This window comes from Microdochium trichocladiopsis, assembly GCF_020744255.1.
Source record: "Microdochium trichocladiopsis strain MPI-CAGE-CH-0230 chromosome Unknown B0I36scaffold_8, whole genome shotgun sequence".
NCBI lineage: Eukaryota > Fungi > Ascomycota > Sordariomycetes > Xylariales > Microdochiaceae > Microdochium > Microdochium trichocladiopsis.
The window spans coordinates 2,065,777-2,082,851 of NW_025763551.1; the positions used below are offsets into that span (position 1 = coordinate 2,065,777).

A 17,075-nucleotide genomic window follows, 5' to 3' on the forward strand; every position below is an offset into this window, starting at 1 on the left:
TCCACTGGGATCTGTTTCTTGAATGTGTCCTGAGGTCAAAGTGCACGCCTGACCTGACCAGACCAGACCAGACCGGGCGGCAGATACCCTTCACAGTGCATGAGATATCTCATTAGCCAGATTTAATGTCTCTTGGTCATCTTGACTCTCCGTCCACTTTCGTTGTCCCTTGTCCCTTCTTCTTTTTTTTTCTTTTTTTACTTGAAAAAATTAAAAAAATTCTGCACGTGCTATTCGGGGCACCTATTTCTACAAATGCCATCCTTTCCAACACGCAAGACGCCAAAGACATGGGGGGTCTCGACACTAAGCACTATTCCCAAAGAACTTTGTTATCTTCTGCGCCCCCTGGTTCTTCCCATTCTTTCCCTTCACGGGCGGGGCCTTGGTCCCGTTGCTCGTCGCGCTGATCTTGGGTCTCCCTGCGGCGCTCTTTCCTGGGGCCGAGGCGGTGGTGGTGGTGGTGTGTTTGCGCGGCGAGGGCGAGGGCATGGGCTTCTTACTGCCGCCGCTGCTTCTCGTCGTCATCATCGTCATCATGCGGGAGGGAGATGTTTCTTCGAGCTCGAGTTTCTCCTTCTTCAGTGCCGGCGGCGGCGGCTCATCGTGTTCGTCGTTTGGTGCTGGTCGTTTCAGTGATGTTGCCGTTGTTGTTGTTGTGGGGGGGATGTTGGACTGTGACGATGCCTCCTGTTTGATGGGCGTTGCTGCTGCTGCTGCCTGGGAGTCGTTGTCCTCGTCCTCATCCTCATCCTTGGCAATGAAGCCCTTGTCCTGCGTCATTTCTATCTCTGGCTGTCTCTCCTCGCCCGGCTTAGACTTTCCAGGAGCCACACCGCCCTGCCTGCCCTCCTCGGCTTTGGCCATCTTCTCCTTGCCTCTAGCAGTGTCCGATTCCTTATTATTCTCCATCGCCTGCTTCTGCTTCTGCTTCTGGCCCCCACCCCCAGCAGCAGCAGCAGCAGCTTTGCTCGTGAAGAAGTTGGCAATGTTGTTCTTGTTCTCCTTGCTGTCAATCGGGATTATGAAGGTCGGCGAGTTGTTGCCCACCTTGCCCACGTCCTTGCTCACGGGGTAGATTTCGAGCTCGCCCTTCCAGGGGCGCAGCAGCGACTGCAGCTCCGCCGACCACTCGTGCCGCGCCGGGTCGAGCCACGTGCGCACCTCGTCGGACCCGTTCTCGAGGATCACGGGCATCCGGTCGTGCAGGAAGCCCAGCTGCTTGTTGGAGTCGGTCGTGATGATGGTGTAGGTGTAGTGCTTGTAGTCGTCGTCTTTTTCTCGAATCCGGGCAATGTTAATCCAACAACCGAGGAGGCAGATCGTGTAGTGCGAGGATTTTTTCTGTTCTTGGGAAAATCTCTTGGAGTTTTGATACACGTGATGGGGGGGAAGGGGAGCAACACACCTTCATACTGGACCATATCCCACAACCCTGCCATGCACATCAGCTTGCCGTCCTTGCGCCGAATGTAGTGCGGGATCTTGTCCTTGACGCCTTCCTTCTTGAGCCACTCGTAGAAACCCTGGGCGATGACGATGCACCGCTTCCGCGCCTTCATGGTCGCCCACATGCCGCCGGCCTGCGCGAGCGAGTCGTCGCGGCAGTTGATCGTCTTGAGCATCGACCCGTAGTCCGGGTTGCGCTTCGTCCAGAACGGCACGAGGCCCCATTTCATCGACTGCATCTTGTACCTGACCTCCTTGTCGCCGCCGCCGTCGTGGCTGCTGTTGTCTTCGTTGACAGCCGAGGGGTCGTGCTGCTGGTGCTCGCTGTCACGGGGCTCACCATCATCGTCGTGGCCGTCTTCACCACCACCATCACGACCTCCTCGTCCACCACGGCGCTGCGGTCCAGCGCCCCAGTCGGGCACCTCGGCGCGATATACGACCCCGTGGTACCCGGGAGCGAAGTTGTAGCTCTGCCGCGGCGCCCCGGGCGCATCAGTACTGTCGTTGTCGTCGTCAATGCCCTGATACACGGGCATGTTGTCGTCCTCAAGGCGCTGTCGGATCTGGCCCGGTCTCTGTGTTTAGATTCGAAGGGGGCCATGGTCAGCAACCGTCAAGTTCTGGCGCCAATGAAGTTCAGAAAAACCAAAGTAAGATTGTTTCGCTGGTAAATCTGCCATTTGAAAGACAAAATGGCCACCAATCATAGCGTGCGGGAAATGACAGCCGGTTGGCTCATCGAGGCCAAGGTTCGCCGTGGTGCATAACAGCAGAAGTCTCTGGCCATGCGCGGTCGATATACACCCAAAGAGTCTGTGTGCTGTACAGCATCCGGGTCATGGTTCATCCACCATCCGCGAAAAAGCACACATTCTGTGTGAAACCTGGCATGCGCTTCACAGGAAGCTCGCCAGCCCTCTTACTCTTGCCGAGGGAAAGAATCATGCTCAGATAAATCAAATAAAAAGAAGACTTACCAAAGCCAGGGCATACCGTCCGCACATCGCTGTCCGACGTGTCGTGTCCCTTGATTCACATCCGCGGGGTGTCGTCACCAAGGCACGTCAGTGCATCAAGTAACAAACCGTGCGTTGTGCGTTCTCGCCGATTCGTGAGAGTGGAAGCATCAAGCTCGGCGAAATGAGACGCCCGGTTTATAAGTGATTGGAGATTCCCGAGCACGCTGCACGGAACTACATGCAATTGACGGTGCGGCAGCAGTGCCGAGTCTCAGCGGAGGTGAGGTGGGATGACGTCTTAGCCCAGGTGCGAGCTGAACGCGATGTCAGGTGACCATGGGGATTTTGGTTTCACCATCGAGTTCGACACCAACACACACCTGGGTGTCAAAGCAGCACTATGAGATAAATCTTCATCTTTCGTCGTCTTATTACTCTGCCATGTTACCAAATTGCTTGTGTTGGCTCGTACAACCCCACCAAGTCTTTTGGTTTGTTGTTTGACGATCTCTGGGGGCCCTACTCCACACTCAGCAGACAGGGCCGCCGGAGGTTCCCCTCCATGCCAGCATTACCTACCTCAGCCTTGTCGTTGATAACTCGCTCCAGAAGCAATGTCCTCCCACTCATTCATAGTGCAGCAAAAACTCGACAGGGCGTCAAAAGAAGTGGTATTGCATTCCTCGTTTCCATATATGGAGTAATTTTGAAGACCCGTTACACGCCAAACCATGCACAAATGACTCCCGTGTCTAGACGACGCCCCTCTCGCTACCAGAGAGGCACGATGACCACGACTGCTCCCATCGCGATCGTGAACATCATCGCCGCCGCCGTCCGTCTTGCCGGACCGGTCCGTAGTAAAACGCTTGACCAACCCCGAAAGAAGCCGCCTTTTTTCATCCGCTGCCCAACGCTTAGACCTTGAAACCACGCGACCGTCTGCGGCCACGGGCACGCTCGAACTTGCGGCCCTTGGACTGGACGTAAGGCTTCTGTAGAACTTGTTAGTGCATCGGAGGTTCTGCGGAGTGATATAGTAGGTCGTGTGGCCGGTCCGTACCTTGTGCTTGTGGGGGCCGAAGCCGAAGTGCTTGACGGCCTCACGGGCGTTCTTGGGGCCACGGAGCAGCAGGGTGTTGCTGCCGGTGGGGGCGCGGAGGGCGAGCTGGTCGAGGGTGATGGCCTCGCCGCCGGCAGCCTGGATGCGGGCACGGGCGGTGGCGGTGAAGCGCAGGGCGGCGACAGTCACCTTGGGGACCTCGAGGAGACGGTTGTCATCGGTGATGGTGCCGACAACAACGACGGTCTTGTCCTCCTGGCCCTTGATCTGGCCGGTGATGCGGGAGATCGAGACAGGGGGGCGGTTGATGCGCGACATGAACAGGCGGCGGAGGACGACCTTGTTGAAGTTCGAGTCGGTACGGCCTGGCACGGTGAGGTCAGCACTTTGATGATGCTCATTATCGGTCAGTTGGGCTGAAAGTATGCAAAACTTACGGGCCAGGAAGCGGTAAAGCTTGACCAGGAGCTTCAAGTAGACATTGTCGCTCTTGGGCGCCTTGCGGTGGGTGCTGCGCACGTGGTGGCGGTCGAGATCGATACCTATGAAGAGCGGAAAAGCCGTCGTCAGCTTTTTTGTTCAAGCATGCTCTACGGGTGTCCACGGCGCTCTGCCCTCTTTCGAGGTCCAAGAGCGCGTGTATCTGCCCTTTGCGCAGAAGACTGTGCGAGAGACCGTCCGCATGCCAGGCTCGAGTCGCTCAGGGTTGTTCATGTCCCATCTCGATTGCTTCCCCATCCTTCCCTGATTCAGGAAAGAAGGATAGGAAGAGTCAAAAGAGGAAGATAGAAAACCACCCGAGACTGCTTCCGACTCGGCCTGTCATGCGTCCAGATCTCCCTCAAGTCCCTACTTGCATACGAAGACTCCAAATTGGAAACGTACCCATCTTGACGGAGACTCTGTCGGCTGTCGTGAGAGTCGATGGGGTGCTGGCTGCTGTCGTGGAATGGTTAGTAGTGAGAGAAGAGGGCAGAAAAAGATCACGAGGTGGGCCAATCTACCAGGGCGCTGCCAAAAGTTGCAATTCGCAACCCGCACCGAATGAATTGCAGATTTGTGGTGGTCAGTGCGCGCGCGGTGGGGCTGTCAAGTTCCAGCGGTCCAGGCAAGCGAGAGGGCAAGGACCCGCTGATTGGTCCGTCACAGTCATCTGGGTTATCGATATCAGGAGAGCTTTATGGAGCTTGCTGATTAACACAACCCCAGGCTTCGGGTCCAGAACGACGGGAGGCTTAAGGTGCAAGGGACTCGGCGAGATGATCACACTCGGCCGTCTCTCAAAATCCCGGACAAGGACTGGGCGAGTAGTGCACGCGCAATATCGTCGGAGAATTGCACTGAAATCACGATGCTATTGTCTTTGACTTCATCCTGTCATAACGAGCAAGGCGCCCAAGAACGGGGATCTGAGTTCAACAAGTCGCAGGCCTCACTGCACATAGCGACATGACAGAGAAGCAGGCAAGCTGTATTGTATAGGGTTTTACGTGAAGCAATCCAAAAGTACGCAGCGCCGAATCGATGCTAAATATATGTGTAGAATAAAAGCAAGGTGAGCTTGTACGGCTTCTCGCACCTGACCAGGTTTATCGTCTACGTCCTGCATCCGTAATTTTCCAACCAGTGAAGGTTCCCGTTCCCGTTTCTGTTCATTTCTTTCATAGGACTATCGGTTCCGGAGCTCTCAGTGCGACGAGGAAGTCCCGTGTCATCTCGAAGCTGAGCCAATTGGCAGCCATGCTGGGAGCCACTTTCAATAGGTTGGGCAACAGACCCTTGTAAAGACCCTTGAGGCCCTCCTGCGCCACTATCGTCTTGATGGCATCGCCTATCGATTTATACTGGTAGCCCATCCCTGACATGGTGTTGATTTGAAATCGTCGTCGAAGAACGTCGCTGCATGTGCGCGTTAGCTGCTGATCGAAGGCCTTCACTTTCGCTGGTGCGGAACAACTGATACTCACAAGGGGTATGTGCACGTCTGCGCAACGCCACCAGCAATCGCACCGGCGAGGAGTTTGCGCACAGCGCTTGGGTTCTTGTCACCGTCGGGAGTAAGTCTCTTGCGGGCAACCTCGTAGACCATAAAGTTCAGCCCAACCTGTCGGGATTGTGTTAGCAACACACAGTGGTGCTTTGATGTTTGGCATCCCAGGAAAACTCACGTAAGGCGCCACGCCCGCCACTGTTGGTATTATCCCCCGATACAACGCCGCAAGGCCCCCTTCCGTCTTGTACATGGCGACAAGAGTCGGGAACATGCCCGGAAGCTTAGTACCCTCCTTTTTGCCTAACGCAGCGAACGACGCTGATTGAATTGATAACCGCGTCCGAACAATATCAAGCGGATATGTGAACACGACTGATGTGATACCAGCGATACCGCCACAGATAAGCCGTTGAAGGGAGTTCAGAGGAGCGTCCGGGTACGATTCGAAGAAATGCTGCAGAAAGTTCCTCAATGTCAGCTAAAGGCCGGGCCCATGCACAGAATAGGGTCGATCATGCGCCCGCTTCTGGGTTCACGGATTGCTCACTTACCCTTTTGTATAAGTTGTAGCTGCCAAACTGAACAGCGGAGTACGGAACGATGCGGATGCAGTTCGTGCCGTTGCCTGCCATGAACCCCCTCCAGCCCTCTTCCCTCCACATCTTGGCGAGCGCCTTGCCAACCGACATCTTGTATTCACTGTGCCCAGGACTTTGGACCTGAAACAAAATCTTGACTCTCTCGAGTGGTGAGACTACAGTCCGCGAGACGGCACCCGCAACACCGCCAGCGCAGAACGATGCGACAACTGGTTGTGATACAAAGTCGCGAAGCTGGGGGAAGCTGGGTGTCGGGGGCGCGTCCTGCGGCACATATTTCTGCTCGGCGGAGCTTTCGGGGGGTTGCTACTCATGAATCAGACTGGTCAGCGCTCTGGTCGAGCCAACACATGTGTTTGGAGACCCAGTACATGTTTGAGGTTGGAAGAACGGGAAGACTGACTGTGGCCATTGTAAGAATATCCTGCGTCTTGGGACTGCGCGCCGGCTCTCAAATCCGAACAACACTCTGGCAATATCGGCCCTGGCCCTCCTGCTGCACGGTGAAAGGAAGTAGAGTCCGCAAATGACGCAAGTATAATGGATCGTTCGAGGCGAAGGATGGCAAGTCGAGGCGAGAACGACCTATCTCTCGGTGACTTGTCGGTTGGTTGCCTGGTCTACGTCCGGTAGGGCGCTCGAGAATTCCGCCAGATGCTTCGGGGTTCGTTTTTGCGACCCACGGAGGGATATGGTGACAATTTTGTTCGACAGTCGTAGCGAAAGCGAGTCGAGACTGGAGCTCAAGGACGTAATATTCAGGATCAATGCCGATGCTGTCTAAAGCCTGACCTGTGCTGATGATGGTGGAATCGCAAAGAGTCGGTGGCTGTGCTGGAGCGCCTGGTTCTCGATGGTCGGAAGAATGTTGAAGATGAGCCTGCGCGGAGGGTCAGGAGCAGGGGTGGGCGCTGATGACGGATGTTGGCGTCGAGGTCAGCAAGGAAACACGCAACGAAGCAGACGAGGGGAGGTGTGAAAAAGAGCGGAATCTGAGCAATGGCGACAGCCAAGCAAAGAAGAAGAAGAAGGCAAGCAGCTGCGGCGGAGGGCGACGATGTGGCTACGACGAGACGACAAGGTGCCACGAGGAAGAGAGCTCGAGGATCAGACGAAATCGATAACCTGTAGGGCTGCGTTGCGTTGCGCTGCGCTAGGGGAGGGCGAAAGCTGGGGCGGCAATCACCCACGCCCAAGGACGTGCCGTCACTGGCCGCTTCGCTCCGCATTGACGTCTTCTGGATCGACACGCACTGTCCAGTGATGCAAGCCACGGGACGGGGTCACATTCTACTACCAGCCTAGAGAAATGTAGGGCTTACCTTTGTTACTTGGTCATCTGAGAGCACTACGCTATTCGGTCCCTTGATGATCTCTCCTTGTAGGACTCGCCATGCTCCAGGCTGTATTTTGAGCAGAATTCATGCTCAAGTGTACCGTATCAGTCTCCAGAGGGGCCCCGCGGTGGTGTGAAGTGGCGCGCATCGGAGATGGACCTCTCGAGCTCAGGCGAACCGACTTCTCCCGGTCCGCGGCTGCTGCCAGGCGAGCCCCGTCCTTTCGGAGATGCTGCCTCCATCCCAAGCCACGGCGCCGCAGCCTTCCCTATCCCAACCGCTTAGAGTTAGTCCCACAGGTGCGGTCCCTGTAGATCTCGTGCGCACATCCGCGAGCTTCACCTCGGATATTGGTCATGCAGGCGTCCGTCAGAGAAAATTGGTAAAGAATTGATGGTAAAGAGTAGGGCGCCTTGACCCGAAGCATGGGGCCATCATCTTCAAGTAGTGAGTAATTATGCAGGGCTGTGTCATCCACAGCAAGCGCTTGGACAAGCTCCGAGAGTCAGCATGGTCAGGATGTGGCACGTCGGAAGAATCCATCCTACCTGATGGGCTTCGTGGTCAACGACAAGCCGCCCTGCATTTCCAGAATCTCGGGATCCCCCTCAAAAGATGCCCATGTCTGCTGCCACGTCTCCGCACCATACTGCACGTGGTCAAGCGACTCCGCACTTGTGACGCGGGCCAAGCTGGGGAAGAGTACAAGGTCGAAGCGCATCAAGCAGGGAAGCACCCCCCTCTCTGCATCTACGTCCGCATCAGATTGCGATATTGGAGCAGGTCAGAGTGAGCCCCAATGCCTCCTCTCTTGCCCAGACACCGTGAAACAACACGAGGCATTTCAACCGCGTCCCCATTGCCAAATTTCTCATCAAGAAGAGCACAGAACCGGACAGCATCGTCGAAATAATTCTTCTATATTGAGCTACGAGTCTTGTGCAAAAACAGTTTTGTACAAGCACCATAAAAGTGCGCCATAAAAGCAGCCAGTTTCGCAACCAGAAACAGCTTCTACCTCACCCGTGCCACCGGTGGCCTGCGCAATCTGTTGTCGAAATGTGGAACTAGGGAAGTCGTACAAGTAGAGGAACTAAAATAGTGAACGCGGAACCAATGACAGGCATAATCATATGTACCCAAGCTGGGCCGTGAAATGGGAATACTTTTTTGGCTAACCTCCAAACGAAGCACCGGCTGGTTTCATTGCGTTCACTCCGTAACGTCAAGGTCTTCGTTTTGAGGAGGCGGGCTGTCAGCGGCTGGAAGAAACGGTCAGTATCATCTCACACCGCCAGAACTGATGGTACGTATGGACTTACGCTTGCGGTCGTCGGCATCGGTACCGTTTTCGTGACGGTCGCGGTCGCGGTCACGGTCGTCCCGCTCCTCCTTGGAATCACGGTCGCTGTGGGCACGAGGAGTGAGCTCGCGCTTGTCACGCTTCCCATCGGGAGACACAGAGCCCTTGTAACGATCAGGGCTGCGAGACCGGTCGCGTGTGCCGCGGCGCTCCCGACGGTCACGGTCCCGATCATCGTAGCGGTCGCTACGGTCATCCTTGCGAGGGGAATAGTCGCGCGTGCTCCGACGGGGCGATGGCGAGCGACGACGTCCGCTGCCGGACGCGGGGGATCTGCGGCGGTCGCGGTCCCTGCCAGAATCGAACCGCCACGAAGCGGACGGGGGAGTACGTGCCCACTACAAAGCCTAGTTAGACGTGGGTTTTCGTTAAGGTGTTGGAGCCAAGACTGACCTCAATCTTTAGGATGTCATCACGGCCGAGACGCTTGTTATGCATCTCGTAATAGGCATCGTCAGCATCACGGCGATCCTCGTATTCGACGAACGCGAAGCTGCTGTCTCGGTCAGCTGGGGCTGAGAGGATTTTCACAAGACGCAGGCACTGGGCCCGGGGTATAAAATACTCACAGTCTGCTGCTCGCAGAGCGAGGTGCCGGAATGTCACAACGGACAAGGCGGCCATAGCTATGGGGATGGAGTTAGTACATTCAAAAGGGATACGCAGCTTGAAAATGAAGTGACCTAGCGCGCGCACGAAACGCGGCCAGGATGGTATTCTGCCGCCGCCACGACGGGCGGACAGCTCGCGAAAGGGCGGCCGCGATGGTCGCGCAAGACCGCTCGAGTGCTCGGAGGGGCGGGAATGGCAGGTGGACGAGGGGTCTGGAAGGAGGTGACGAGGGCGCGGACGGCGGACGGATCGCAGGCTCGAAGGATATTGGCGGCGGTGGGAGGGCGCGAGGCGGTAAGGGATGGGTGCAGCCGAGATGCCGTTCGCGAGGAGGGGAGCGGTCGATCGAGATCACCGACGACGACGATGGCTGACATACCGTTCGAATTCGTATGCGAGGTCGCGAGCACGCGTGCCGTGGCTGAAGCCGGTCACGTAGAGCGTGGTGCCGCCTCGAGACATGTTGGATACGCTGTCGAGATAGATGTGAAACAAGGGGAATATGGGATCAGAACCTGGTCAAAATGGGAAAGATGGCGCAAGAGTGGATGAGGTCGCGACGAGGTGGTGTCGGATGAAGAAGATTGAGCTCCGGTCGAAGGTTGGCGGCAAAGTGGGTTCGCCTTGGGTGCAGCTACGTAGGCTGCCCAGGCCGTCGCATGAAAAAATGGGAAGGCGCGCGCGCGGGTAGTTTCCGGTCACTTCGATGTCATCGGCCGCGAAGGCCGCCCCACTTTATATACATGCTGCCGGGTAACGCGACCGAGAGGCCCGGGCTTGGTTGTCTGTTGTTGCTTCGCGAATAGTGGAAGAATTGCTGTGACTAACAAGATTGCTCAACGGGCATTCCTTTTGTGCTTCTGGTCTGCTCTAGCAAGCGCTGGTAATCGTTCCTCCTTTGTGAACAATTGGTTAGTGGCCAATCCAGCTCACGCAATGTGGAGTGCATGCCTTCCAGGGCCGTTTGCTTCGAGGAAGCAGGTCATGACCGTGGACCACGGATTATGTGAGTATGCGACACCGCGAGTGAATTTTAGACCAACGCAAAGCAGATACAACGGTATAGGGCCATAATCCATTCGGATATCCCATGTCGTGAGACAACTGTTATGCATCTGCATACTTGATGAGTATGAAGTGCACCAGACTTAGACTGCTGTGGAGGACCCCTGCCCAGACAGCCCGCTAGCGGCTCTCCTCATTGGGGCGCGCGTCAAGTTGACACGAGGAGCTTGATCCAATTGCACAACCGCCAGGCTCCAACCTTGGGGACCATCACACCCACCAAGCAACCCTGACGACAGAGCTTCACCTGCCATCACCCCAGAGCCACCCCGACGACGACGACGAACTTCCGCACCCGGAGATTCGTACCAGCCACGAGCCACGCGCCGACTTGGACAGCTAGCTAGCTATGATGGAATCCACACAAAACCCATCTGGCTCCCTGAGCTGGCGGCTCAGCTCGCACCCTATCACTCTGTTAACGTTCCTCGCCTTCCGGGCTTGTGAGTTGTTTCTAGTCCTTTGAGCGCCTTTCCCTTTCGGGGGCAATTTACAGAGCTTTGATGCTGACGGTTGGCCCCTCTTCCCGCCAAACAGCGTCCCTCCTGGTGTACCTCTTCGGGGTCATCTTTACCGAGAATATGGTCATGATTTTCATCGTCACGATGCTGCTCCTCGCGGCCGACTTCTACTACCTCAAGAATATTGCCGGGCGGCGTCTCGTGGGCCTGCGCTGGTGGAACGAGGTCGATCCGACGACAGGCGACAGCCAATGGGTCTTTGAGAGCAGCGAGCCCGGCACGCGGACCATCAACGCTACCGACAGCCGCTTCTTTTGGCTTGCAATGTACTCGCAGCCTCTGCTTTGGATCGCACTGGCCATCCTGGCCATCATAAGATTCAAGCTCATGTGGCTGCCTTTGGTTGGTGAGTTGCGGGACTGCCGAAATCATTTTCTCGTCGTATGCGCACTCGTTTGGACAAGATTGCTGACCTGTTGCCCTTTGACTCGGAGCAGCCATCGCCCTTACTTTGACAATCACAAACAGTCTTGCGTTCTCGCGGTGCGACAAGTTCAGCCAGGCTTCCAACCTCGCTGGCAGCGCTTTGTCATCGGGCAACATCGCCGGTGCACTGGCGAGTAATATGGCCAGTCGCTTGTTCACGTTTGGCCGCGGTTGATGGCAAGTGCTTCTGGAAGATTCAGACAAGATGAGCACCAGTCGATGAGGTTTTATCACTCGTGATATTTCTGTCCTTCGGGGGACGTCAAATGCATGACAGTGTGCTGAAGCAACTTCGTCTCTGAGAAGCGAGCATTTGACGTGGGCACAGAACTGAGATATATAGCGCCATAACGAATTCGATAGCTTTGCTTGATGCCACACAGTACCGGGCTGCGCCCTCCGTTCGTTTGAAGCGAGGAGTCGTGAAACACCATCTTTGAGCGGTGTTCGCCATGGTCGCTAATATGTAGTGTACAAGAGTGAAACGAGTATCGTCCGCAAACTCGAATGTTCATGGGGGCTAACACTTGAAGTCTTGTGCGCGGTTGGCTCGACCCCTTTGATGACACGGCAAGTTTCCATGCTCGAGCTGCATTCCACCTACCAAAGTAGCAGCTTACATACGTACTATGCTAGTGATGATTCCTGCGACGAAGCCAATCATCGGACAATGATATAGCACACCTCTTGCAGTTGGACATTTCCAACATCCCAGAATCCACGCCAGTGCACAGCTGAGAAGCGTCCACCGAAAAGAGATCTGACTGAACCAAAAGCTAAACACGACGGGGACTCGAGCTGGCCCCCATCAAGAAGGGCAAAGTAGAAAAGGACTGAGCAACTTTTAGCACAGCGTTATGGGAGGTCTGGCCAGCAGTTCTTTCCGACCTATCTAATGCCCAGCTTCAACGGACGTAGTATCGTTGCGCTGCGTATATAGATTCGCCTCGGTGACATTCAAGCAAACGCCCCATGACGATGCCGACAACAGCACTTTCATGGTGACCAAAAACTAGAGGACTTAAGACGATACTAACGATGACGACGAAGACGACGAGGATGAGCACAAGGCCGCAGCTCTTATGAACGGCTGTCAACAGACGGGACGGGCGGTCCACTGTGGCTCGGGCCCCTTTCATTGTCATCACACTTTATATAGCACGGTACTCGGATCACAACGTTACATACCGCGCTCACCAGAGACATGGCCACCTCTCTGATCGTGGCTCATCGAGTTTTTCAAAAAGAGAAAAAGAAAACATAACCAAACCCATAGCTGGGCATATATTGGCTTGATATGCAGCGCTTCGAGGCACGAACACTACCCCATAGGAGGTTGTGCGTCAATATCCCTTTTTCTAGGCGGCACGTCATCGAGGGACGATACATTCCGCTCCATCACAGTCATTGGTCACAGGAACCCTCGACACTTCCAGAATCACAAGAATCAAGCCGCCAGAAAAGGAACCATGAAGCACTTTACCAAAAAAGAAATGCTATTTCAGGCACCTGCAGCGAGCCTGACATACCCGGCCGGGCCTTGACCAAAGGTAAAGAGCCCGGCGAGACGCCTGCCTGCATTGCAAGGGGGGTTTTCAGCGGGTGGAAAAGGGGACATCTCATGCGAGGGCGGGCTTGGTAACCAACAACGAACAAAGCACCCCCATTGGAGCATTCGGCTCGTAGGGGACGAGCTTGGGGATTGCTTTTGTGACACTGAAGCTGGCTTGTATTTTGGTAGCATAAACGAGGAGGGGAATCTTGACAGAGGATGTCACACACACACGGTAATGTCAACCTCTAGTCGCGATGGAATCCTTGATCGGCAACCGGTTGCAATGGATGACACACTTTACCTAACATTCCAAGAACGACACTTGCCAAAAGACATATGCTCTCTCTCCAACGGAAGAAGACTAATTGCTCCCTTTACTTTTCAGAGAAGGATCTGCACGGGTTCTTCCGTAGCAGAAAGCTGGCGCCCCGCGCGCTGGCTGCAAAATGTACCGGGGGGTTGCACGACGATTGCGGGAAGGACGGGAAGGATTGTGATGATATCATTGTGCTCGTTGACCATTGATTTGACGGGCCGGCATGCTTCCAAAGCCCCTAGTGCTGTTACTGAAGCATGCGGGAATGTTTCAAAGACGACTGAGAAGCCAGCGGCAATTGTTCCCCAGACACAAAACCCGAGGTGAAACCCCGCTCTTCGACGGAAAGGTGTGAGGGCAACGTTTCGTCGCTGATTTGCTGGCGGTTACGGTGCGCGCAGCACATGCAGGCCTGTGCCTGGGGTGGTGTTTGTGTGAACGAGCAGTGTGGCAAGGCTGCAGCAGCTTCACGCCTCCACGGGTTCAGTTGGCCCATGGGGTGTCGATGTACGACTCTTTCAAGATGATGTGCTTTTAGTTGACCAGAATGCGCCTGGTCTGCAGCTTCTTAATGACTGACTGAGATTGCAGAGCACGGCACCCCAGAGGGAGACGTACATTTCCATGGTACCACAAAAGTGAGTGTCTTGCCCGGATGATGATTGGGATGAGACCCGCAGCGGGGCACCCCCGCGGCGGCGACGTACCGACAGGACTAGGTAATGGGTGCTGTAGCGCTGATGCTATAAATTGCAACAGCAGGGGTCCTGTGGGGAAGACACTCACTAGCTCTACTGCATGTACAATACTGTACCTCCCTGCCTGCGGTTTTTGGACCTTTGAATCCTGTGAGCGTGGCGACGCCGGCTCAAGCTTTTGCAGCATGAGCCGGCATGAATGCCACTTGCGAGCCAGATATACGTGCATTCTCGAGTTGTCGATCCCATGGGCGTGAGGCTGCCGTTGGTTGCCAGACACTTGCCGCGAGCCTCGTGCGGCCGAGGCTGAGGACAACACGTAACCCTCTTGATGCAACCTTGCCGTTCTAGATCTGCGGCCACTGCGCCACACAGGCATGAGCGAGAACCAGCGGGCGGCTTTAAACTCAAGACACAAGTTTCTCCGGAAGGAAGCAGGCCGTTGCTGGCTTCCATCGCAGAGACAGTCCGCAAAGGCGAGAGAGTCTGGTCGGGTGTGTGTGTGAGGGTGTGAGTGTGAGTGGAGCGCATTCTAAAGTTGGGCCCGGCTTCTGTCAGCAGCCAGCCCTGCCAAAGGGGCGCAGACAGGGTGCGGCAACACCAATCACGGCCTCGCGCAGTGCGACGGCCCTGGCCTGGCTCGAGGGGGCCCCTGGCGGGTGCGTGCCCAAGTGCTGACGACGGCGGAGTTGGTCGAGTTGCGGAGTGCAAGCAAGATATGAGTGAGATCCGCCAAGGGGATGAGCAGGCAGGCAGGCAAGCAACCACCAACAACAACAGCTTGGACCGGAGGGACGAGGCACAAGACAAAAAAACAGAAGAGGACGATGAGCAGACAGAGTTCCAGCCCTGCAAGAGCCCAGCCCACCCCGTCCCATACTAGTGCAGCCCAGCTGAACGCCAGCCTGCCCACGCCATAACTCTCCGCTTCAACAAGATGCTGACGGGCTCGGCTTCGTGGAGCACAACGGCCGAAGGGCGCAGCAACGTGTGAGTGAGAAGCAGCAGCAGCAGCAGAGCGACGATCGACGGGGACTTAGGCTTGGTTCGGTTGGTGACGAGGCTCCGTCTCGTCTTCTTCATACCTGAAGGTACGTACTTACAATGCGCGCGGGCGGAGGACAGGACCCCTGCGGCCCGGCTCCTTCCTCGGCGGTCCATCCATCCACCATCTCACTGCGCGAACGCTCAGCCCCAGCACCCGCCCAGCCTATCACCTGTCATCCTCATCCCTGCTGTGCTGACGCCGTCAGTCAGCCTTTGCCCGGCCTGCCGTTTCCCTTCCGCCTCCTCCTCGTCGGTTTCCAATTCTCCATCGTTCCGCGCTGCTCTCTCAAACCTCACTATCGCCAGCAACGCCCCCGCGGTTGCGATCCCCTTCGCCCGTCTCCGGAAGCGGCCGTGTTCGTCTAACACCAGAAGATACCGGCACGGCGCTCTTCACGCTCCGTCGACGCCTCCCAAAACAGCAGCTGAGCAGTGGTGGGACATGGGCCGAGCTCGACACAAGTAGCCATCTCAACAGATTGTCCCAGTGACGCAACAACAGCGACAAATCAAGAGCCATTCGTAACGATCCCCCAGAATTCGGCGGCTAGCGCACCGAGTTGGCACTTCCTCCCACGCAGCAATGCGGCCAACACCATGGACGAGGGTGGTGCTTGCATTGGGCATGAACAGCGTGGCGGCGCAGAAGGTGGACGTCGTCGAAGCGATCATCCAGTTCGATCCGTCAACGGTTGTCCAGTTCGATTCCCTCATCGGCTCAAGTGGCGCACCAGAGGCATTCCCAATCCTTGTTGCAGGCAAACAAGGCCAGCAGCAATCATGGACAGTTAAGGACGGTTTCACCATCGACAGGGTTGAGCTGTTCAATGCAAGCGCTGCCATTGCACAATGGCTAAACGAGGGCAACAAGCTCAACAATCTACAAGGTAGATAGCCTCCACGCAGGATTTGCAAGATTGGGCATGAAAGGACTAACTGGTGCCTACAGTGACCCTGAACCAGACCGGAGGCCGCCTCGACTTTGACATCAGCCGCGACCCGGACCAGCAGTATTATTGGCAGGGCAATTTTGAGAAACCCCTTTTCGTCAACATTTCCTGGTCGGGCAAAGACCGGCTTGGATTTTCCGCGACTGGGGCTTTCGCTGTTGCTCGTGAGCCAGGTCTTGTTGCCAGCCAACAAGCCTCGGCATCGCTGTCCGCAGCGCTGGCCTCAGACACGGCACTCCCTACAACGCCAGTTGCCAGCATCACGGCCACAGTCATAAATACCGGTGTGCCAGCCTCTACAGGGGGGGTCACTACTACGGCCCCAACTGGCTCGGCCGCTGGCGGCAGCAACCCAACCGCACAAGCTCCTCCGAATGGACTCAGCAACGGCGCCATTGCGGGCATTGCTGTTGGCGGTGCCGCGGCGCTCGCCATTGTGGGCGTGCTCGTATGGTTCTTCTGCTTCCGACGCCGGAAGCAGCAAGGCCCAGCTCGCGGAGCAGAGTATGGGCACGACGCCGGCACACACGCCATGATTATCGACAAGGAAGTGCCTGGTGTCTCGGAGTCGTCGCCGCACTCGGCATACGGCGACGACGGCGGCCGGTTGCATGACCGTGGCAGTACTGCTATGGACTCGCATTATGCACCGTATAGTGACCAGGCACCATCCGCCCATGCCAGCCCTGCCGTCGCGAACGCGATGACGTCCAGCCAGACACACCTGCCGTACGGCACAAGCTCGCCGGTGCCACCCGCCACGACACAGTATGCCCACTTGGTTGAGGAAGGCATGACACCCGACGAGATTAGGCGGCTGGAGGAGGAGGAGCGTGCTCTGGACCAGGCTATCGAGGCTGCGGGCTCGAATCGTGCCCCTCGCTAAAGGAAGAAAGTGTGAAGAGGAGCCTCTGATGATTTCACGAATTGAAAAGCTAGGGGAGGCACGGTGTCACGGCTGGTACGCCTTTGCAGTTCATGCAAGGAGCATGCATTTGTTACTTCGTTTGGTTACTGTTGTTCAGGTTCCGTCATGGGCAAATGGGAAACTCTTGGAAAATTCGATGTTTTTATTTTTCCCCGGCCAATGGTATGTCGCTTGGTGTCTCACACACACAC

At 56.2% G+C, this 17,075-nt stretch overlaps 6 protein-coding genes across 6 annotated transcripts; 2 read left to right on the plus strand and 4 right to left on the minus strand.

Moving 5' to 3' along the window:
- Window positions 1-26: 26 nt before the first annotated feature.
- On the minus strand, window positions 27-2,661 carry B0I36DRAFT_330366 (uncharacterized protein). The gene is made up of 3 exons (XM_046154829.1): window positions 2,430-2,661; window positions 1,409-2,027; window positions 27-1,274 (listed from the first exon to the last, which is right to left on the minus strand). The coding sequence occupies exons 1-3, from the start codon at window positions 2,454-2,456 to the stop codon at window positions 307-309; spliced, it is 1,614 nt and encodes a 537-aa protein (XP_046009530.1). The 5' UTR covers window positions 2,457-2,661; the 3' UTR covers window positions 27-306.
- A 398-nt stretch (window positions 2,662-3,059) lies between these two features.
- B0I36DRAFT_330369 (eukaryotic ribosomal protein L18) lies at window positions 3,060-4,565 on the minus strand. Its single transcript, XM_046154830.1, has 4 exons — window positions 4,360-4,565; window positions 3,912-4,016; window positions 3,475-3,839; window positions 3,060-3,406 (listed from the first exon to the last, which is right to left on the minus strand). The coding sequence occupies exons 1-4, from the start codon at window positions 4,361-4,363 to the stop codon at window positions 3,329-3,331; spliced, it is 552 nt and encodes a 183-aa protein (XP_046009531.1). The 5' UTR covers window positions 4,364-4,565; the 3' UTR covers window positions 3,060-3,328.
- A 466-nt stretch (window positions 4,566-5,031) lies between these two features.
- B0I36DRAFT_156720 (mitochondrial carrier domain-containing protein) lies at window positions 5,032-6,654 on the minus strand. The gene is made up of 5 exons (XM_046148606.1): window positions 6,470-6,654; window positions 6,019-6,372; window positions 5,643-5,921; window positions 5,442-5,578; window positions 5,032-5,373 (listed from the first exon to the last, which is right to left on the minus strand). The coding sequence occupies exons 1-5, from the start codon at window positions 6,476-6,478 to the stop codon at window positions 5,136-5,138; spliced, it is 1,017 nt and encodes a 338-aa protein (XP_046009532.1). The 5' UTR covers window positions 6,479-6,654; the 3' UTR covers window positions 5,032-5,135.
- Window positions 6,655-8,171: 1,517 nt separating this feature from the next.
- On the minus strand, window positions 8,172-10,299 carry B0I36DRAFT_330373 (uncharacterized protein). Its single transcript, XM_046154831.1, has 5 exons — window positions 9,758-10,299; window positions 9,336-9,392; window positions 9,160-9,259; window positions 8,726-9,104; window positions 8,172-8,665 (listed from the first exon to the last, which is right to left on the minus strand). Exons 1-5 carry the CDS (start codon window positions 9,838-9,840, stop codon window positions 8,616-8,618), a joined length of 669 nt encoding a protein of 222 aa, XP_046009533.1. The 5' UTR covers window positions 9,841-10,299; the 3' UTR covers window positions 8,172-8,615.
- A 252-nt stretch (window positions 10,300-10,551) lies between these two features.
- B0I36DRAFT_294202 (uncharacterized protein) lies at window positions 10,552-11,892 on the plus strand. Its single transcript, XM_046151814.1, has 3 exons — window positions 10,552-10,886; window positions 10,981-11,310; window positions 11,402-11,892. The coding sequence occupies exons 1-3, from the start codon at window positions 10,793-10,795 to the stop codon at window positions 11,563-11,565; spliced, it is 588 nt and encodes a 195-aa protein (XP_046009534.1). The 5' UTR covers window positions 10,552-10,792; the 3' UTR covers window positions 11,566-11,892.
- Window positions 11,893-15,589: 3,697 nt separating this feature from the next.
- B0I36DRAFT_352199 (uncharacterized protein) lies at window positions 15,590-16,842 on the plus strand (the record flags this gene model as incomplete). The annotated part of the gene is made up of 2 exons (XM_046157088.1): window positions 15,590-15,893; window positions 15,956-16,842. 2 exons carry the CDS (start codon window positions 15,590-15,592, stop codon window positions 16,840-16,842), a joined length of 1,191 nt encoding a protein of 396 aa, XP_046009535.1.
- Window positions 16,843-17,075: the final 233 nt, after the last annotated feature.